Raw genomic sequence first — 6,405 nt, 5'->3', positions numbered from 1 at the left:
CTGAAAAAAAAAAAAAAAAAAAAAAAAAAGAAGTGGAGCCTAAAGATGGGACTGAATTGCTGCCATCTCACGATAAAACTTCAACGGATAAGGAGTTATTTCTTACAGATAGGCAAAGAAAGTGCTTTCTTGAGATGGAATCTACTCCTGGTGAAGATTTGTGAAGATAGTTGAAATGAAAACATAGGATTTAGAGTATTACATAAACTTGGTTGATAAAGCAGAGGCAGGGTTTGAGAGAACTGACTCCAATTTTGAAAGAAATTCTGCTGTGGGTAAAATGCTATCAAACAGCATTGCATGTTTACAGAGAAATTGTCCATGAAAGGAAGAGTCAATTGATTTGGCAAATTTCACTGCTGTCTTATTTTAAGAAATCGCCACAGCCACCCCAACCTACAGCAACCAACACCCTGATCAGTCAGCAGCATCGACACTGAGGTGAGACGCTCCACCAGCAAAAAGATTAGGACTTGCTGAAGGCTCAGATGATGGTTAGCATTTTTAGCACTAAAGTATTTTTAAATTAAGGTATTTTTTTAGACATACTGCTACTGCACACTTAATAGACTGCAGTATAGTATAAGCATAAGTTTTATATGCGCTGGGAAACCAAAAAATTTGTTTGACTCCCTTTACTGTGATAATCACTTTATTGTGATGGTCTGGAACTGAGCCCGCAGTATCTCTGAGGTATGTCTGTATGTGCTCTTACTTGTGTAATAAGTAAAAAAATTTTTTTGGTATATGGCATGATATTCAAATGAACAAAAAGTAGTAAATGAGTATTGTAGACAATTTTTTAAAAATCCAGAAAGACTGAACAAAAAATATAAAACTCATAAACATTCATAGATTAAAAAATAAATCAGAAAGATAGAGAAAATGATTTATATACTTAATAATACCACTGTTTTGACATATTTCCTTCAGTCCTTTACGTATGTACATGTGCATATGTATATATAATTTTTAACAATAAAATACTGTATTTACTGTGTAACAATACTTTGTTATTTTAAGCTGATGTATGATCATGAGCATTTCCTTATGTCAATAAACACTCTCTACAATTACTATTTTAATGTTTGTACAATTTTTCATTGTATGGCTGTAGTATAATATAACCAATCCATTATTATGGAATATCAGGCAATTTCCAGTTTATTGAAATAAAAAAGGCTGCAATAAACATTTCTAGACCAAATTTTTTCTTTTTAGACCAAATTTTTGTGGTTTTAATGCTTTCCTTAGGACAATTCTAGAAGATAGTGTATCAAAACAAGTTAACTAGGACTTCCCTGGTGGTCCGGTGGTTAAGACTCTGTGCTTCCACCGCAGGGGGTGCGGGTTCGATACTTGGTTGAGGAACTAAGATCCCACAGGCCGCACCAACAGTTAAAAGTGCAGCCAAATGTTAAAAACAAAACAAACAAACAAGTTAACTATTTGGCAGTTCACGATATGTACTGCCAATTAATAACTTTTCAGAAATCTCCTAGTTTACACTTGCGCGGGTGGCATGAAAAGGTGCTTATCTCACATTAACCCTGCCGGCAATTAGTACTATGTATACGAATCTGTGCTAATTTGAAGGTCCAAAACTGTCTTCTCATGACTGTTGGACACTGCACATTGGGGGCTTATCCCTGAGGTAAAAGCAGTTTTTCACATGTTTACTGGCCATGTATGGTTCCTTGTCTGTAAATTTTTTGTTCATTGTCACATTAGGGATTTTCGTGGGTTTTTTTTTTTTAGAGATTTTATACCAGTTCTTTTAACTATCATCTTTTTAAAAATTTGTTGCATATATTGTTTTGCCATTTCACTTTTCTGTTGTTTACATATCTTAACATGCAGGATTAAGGTAAAATTAATCCAGTTTTCTTTCTGTGATTTCTTCCATTGTTTTTACGCTTAGAAATTAGAAAGCCTTATCCCCATCACTTGGGGTCATTAAACATTTTGTTTTCCTTTTCAATACTTGGTTTACGCTGTGAATGATAACACACACACACACACACACACACACACACACAGGCACGTGCGTGCATGTGCGCGTCCTGGTCTGGTAGGCCCAGAGCCCCACTGCTAGACTGCCCTCCCTCTGCAAGTCCATCCCTCCCCAGCCATGACCTCGTACAATGTCATCCTCCTTATTATAGTTGGCAATGTCCTTCCGGAGGGTCCGAATGATAATCATACTCAGGATGCCTGAAACAAACAGGGGCGGGGAAGAAGAGGAGTCGTCAGCACGGCCATCTGAGTCTTCTGTGCTGCTTGCCCTCCGGGCACACGTGGCTTCCTCTAGTGGGAACTGGCTATGCAGCCGCCTCAGGTTCTCTCCTGGGCATAGCTCCACCCCAGCTACAGGGCAGCGGAAACAGAGGGTCACCCCCCAAGGAGGGGAAGAATGAGCTGCTGGGATGGGCGGAGGCAGTCCCAGGACACCGCTTGTATTCCAGGGAGAACAGCATCCCAGCTCCTCCAGGGCTTGGTCCTTCCAGCCTCTCCAGCCTCACCTCCTCCCAGGCTCGCCTCTCACTTGCCTCTGGTTATTTGTTGCTTTTAGTTATCAGGTCACAGCCCCATCTCTCTCTCACCTGCGTGCCTGTAACCCAGGCTGTTCCCTTTACCTGAATGCCCCAGTCTGTCCTGACTCCTACTCACACTTCAAAACATCTTCTCTTCTCAACACCGCAAACAGTCCAGAGGCGCCCCCGTTGGTACGTGCGCAGCGCCCTGTTTACCTATCTAGTCAGCACAGCGTAGTGGTTAAGACAATGGGTTGTAGGACCTTGAGCTAACTTAACGCTTTTTGGCTTAGCTCATGGGGCTGCGAGGATGGGGATGCATTTAAGTGTTTATTAGCACAGCAGCTGGCCCCTGGGTAAATGTTTAATAAAGACAGCATTATCTTTACTTCTCCTGATACTGAAACGATCAGTTTCCTTCTACCTCTGACATCCACCCTCACCCTGCTCAATGCCCTCTTGCCATCTGGCTTCTCACCAAGCCTGTCTCACTGCAGGGCCGTGACCCTTGCTGGAACCGTCTTTCCCTAGGTCTCTGAATGGTGGCTCCTCATTCAGAGAGGTCTCCTCTAAAGCAGCCTTCACCCTTTCCTCAACAGCCATGCATATGCTTCACAGCACTTAGCACTATCTGGAACCCTACTACTTCTGTGCTTTTCTGTCTCTCTCCTGCCACCAGAATACAGACCGTGAGGGCAGAGACTGGGTTGGGCTTGCTCAACACCATATCCAGCACGCGGCATGGGGCCCGAACAGGATGAGCAATGCCGAAACACTGTTGAATGAGTCAGTGAAGGTGTGCGTGCAGAGGTGGCGCAGCCTTCCCCTAGGGAGCTCTCCAGAACAGAGGGTGAATCTTGTTTACCTCTGTGTACTGATGCCTTGCACAGAACCCTAATGTCTGTTTTTGACCTATGCTTGGCTCCAAGAACACCCTAGAAGTCTCCTGGGAGTGATGTGACACCTCAGCCCCTCATCCCTCACCCCCTGTCCTCTCCACCCTCCAACCCACAGCTCTCTCACCTGACAGGAAGAAGACCACCACGACGGAGTTAATGATAGAAAACCAGTGGATCTGTACATCACTCATGGTCAGGTAAGTGTCCCAGCGAGAGGCCCATTTGATGTCACTCTCCTGGTGGTGGGAGGAAGCACTTGAGAGTCAGGCCTCCACCTTGACAACTCCTGCTCGGACCAGAGCCCTCCTCCCCTGCCGTGGGCTCCAGCCCCTTCTCACCTCCCAGTGCACAGAGTAGGTGAAGTACAGCTGATTCTCCTTGGTGGGGTCAATTTCTTGGGGCGAGGAGTTGGTACCCTCAGGCAGGGTGCATGAGCTCTTCTCGTCTGTTTTGAGGTCTGTGAGAGACAGAGACTCAGTCTGTTCCTGCAAGGGCTGGTGCCACTACCCAGGGTCTGTTCTGCGGGTGCCCTCAGAGGCAGCATGCTGTGGAGCAGTGGCTGGGAGAACAGCTGGCAACTAGAGCTTTAAAACTGTGCTCCCTTGGGTGGGGTGGGGAGGGTGGGAGGGAGCCCCAAGAGGGAGGGGATATAGGTATATGTAGAGCTGATTCACTTTGTTGTACAGCAGAAATGAACACAGCATTTTAAAGCAATTATAATCTAATAAAGATGAAAAAACAAAAAAGAAACAAAAAACTGTGCTTCCCAGAGCCCTGACTTTCCAAAGGGCCTTAGGGGCTGCAGAGAGGTGTATGTGGGGAGGGGTCTGAGTCCCTATTTAGTCAAACGAATTCTTCCTTCAATCAATTCAAACATTCATTTGCTCATTCAGTCAGTCCCATTCAACAGGCAAAAACAACACTGACTCACTCTCTCATACGTTCGCTCACTCATTTAGTCCCCAGAGCCCTGGCACTTTAGTAATTCAATCACTCCGATGCTTCCTTCCTTCATTTACACATTTGTTCATCCTGCTGTCTGTCCATTCATTCAACCAACATACAATAAATAAGCACCTACTATGTGCCAGGTACTGTGCTGGAGAGCAAGTGGTGAGAAAAGGAGACAGGGTCTCTAACTTCGAAGAGCCAGTGGGGGAAGAGCTGCTGTCAAACACTCACACAGTAAATGTCAAGCTGCAACCATGACGCAGACGGGAGGAGAGGCGGTATGATGCCCCGAAAGTGCAGGGTCTATGTTTTACGTAAGACTTCTGCGTATGACTTTGTTTGACTATGAGGTTTCACAGCTTAAAGAAACTCCAGAAACTCACCACCACTGTGGACAGAAGGCCAGGCATGCTGAGTGGAAGTGGCCCTGCGGTGAGCTAGCGCTGCCAGGCAAGGCGAGGCCGACCAGATCCTGTCAGGCCCACAGGGCTGCGCCTGGGCGCTCACATTCCTGCACAGCTGTTGACCCGGGGCCAATCACTCACAGAGAGGAGCAGAAACACTGAAAGCTGCTGCCCAGCAGCTCCGTCGGTACCCCTGCCCCTTGTGCTTCATCCCGTTGCTCTTGAGCTGGCTGCTTCTTGTGATGGCCCAGCAAAGCCCCAAACTGCTGTTTGGTCTTGGCCAAGTCACTGACCTCTCTGAGCCTCTGGTTCCTATCATAATCAGCACATTACCTCCCGGGGTGGCTGGTAAGGTGCTGTGCCAGGCCAGGAGACACCATGTCAGCTCTCCCATTGCTCCCCACCTTCTCTAATGGGAATGTAGTGACCCTACCTTGGCTGGGCCCATATGCCACACTGGGGCCTATCAGCCATGTCAGGAATCAAGGGTGCAAAGACCCTGGGTGTGAAGCCCAGGCCCGTCCAGCCCTGCCCCTCTGGTCACACCTCCCCACTCACCCTCCAGCCTGATGCTCTGGGGAATCACCTCGAAGCGGACGACGCGGTATGTGTGCTCCTGGTCCTCTTCCAGGTCCTCCCGGTGGTAGTAAAGGATGAACGAGAGGTGATTGTGCAGGTAGATCTAAAACAGCGCAACAAAGAGAACAAAATAGCTAGGAGCCAAGAAACCACCAGAAAAACCACACAGGGTGACCAGCCGGGTATTAGGTCCCTTCCCTCATCTAGCAGACCCAACTGTACCAGCGTTCCAAAAACACTGCTCTTATAGCAACCCGCTACTCATGAACCCTCCAGGGCTCTGTGGGGCTTACTACGTACAAGTTCAGACCCCTTAGGCTGGTATTCAAGGCCTTCTGTCACCCTAACATACCCAGCTGCCGTCACCCTCCCAGACAGGGTCCCCCCCTGCCCCATGAACAGTCCCCACCCTGAACTCTGTTCACGACATTCACTTAACTAGAATGCCATCCCAACTTCACTCAGCTCAAGCCTACCTATTTTTCAAGGCCCACCTCCTCCGCGACAACCTGCCCGCACATTAGCTCCTTCTGAACTCCTCTGGCCCTGACCGTCAAAGCACTGGCATGGTCAGGATTGGGACTTAAGATCCAGGATCTTACACCGTCAGTTCTCTTCCCAGTTATGAAAGAAGCCCCTGGAGGACAGGGACTGTGCCTCAAAAGAAATGCTTTTGTTCTTTATTCCCTAAGTAATATGTGTTTAGTTTAGAAAATGACGAATATAAGAGTATCACTGTTACAATCAGTGCCATTAGCATATTTCTCAGTGGCTGTGCTATAAAGTGCTTACACAGATTGTCTGATTTACTCTGCATGACAACCCCAAAAGGCAGGTATGGCTGTAACATACATTTTACAGATAAGGAACCCAAGGCTTAGAGAGGTGAGAGAGGTAGGCTTAAGGTCACTCACCAACTAGTAAGTGGTGAAGGCAGGATTCAAAACCCAGGGAGCCTGCATGCTCTTGACCACTGCTGAGCTCTCTCTCTTACATACTGATGAAGTTCCAGACTTCCTTTTTTTTTTTTTTTTTTTT

At 46.7% G+C, this 6,405-nt stretch overlaps 1 protein-coding gene across 3 annotated transcripts in view; it reads right to left on the bottom strand.

Annotated features, from left to right (window-relative positions):
• Nucleotides 1-6,405, bottom strand: part of TM9SF4 (transmembrane 9 superfamily member 4) — a 57,488-nt gene that overhangs the window by 16,570 nt on the left and 34,513 nt on the right. For all 3 annotated transcript variants that reach the window (XM_024742918.1, XM_024742919.1, XM_024742920.1), the window contains 4 exons: nt 5,347-5,470; nt 3,772-3,890; nt 3,558-3,669; nt 2,144-2,214 (listed from right to left, as the gene is read on the bottom strand). In XM_024742918.1, the coding sequence (XP_024598686.1) occupies nt 2,144-2,214; nt 3,558-3,669; nt 3,772-3,890; nt 5,347-5,470 (426 nt within the window). The remainder of the gene's footprint in view (nt 1-2,143; nt 2,215-3,557; nt 3,670-3,771; nt 3,891-5,346; nt 5,471-6,405) is intronic.

Source organism: Neophocaena asiaeorientalis, unplaced genomic scaffold (assembly GCF_003031525.2).
Source record: "Neophocaena asiaeorientalis asiaeorientalis breed wild unplaced genomic scaffold, Neophocaena_asiaeorientalis_V1.1 scaffold82, whole genome shotgun sequence".
Taxonomy (NCBI): domain Eukaryota; kingdom Metazoa; phylum Chordata; class Mammalia; order Artiodactyla; family Phocoenidae; genus Neophocaena; species Neophocaena asiaeorientalis.
Note: the sequence above shows the minus strand (reverse complement) of the source record. Positions and strands in the feature narration are given on the sequence as shown.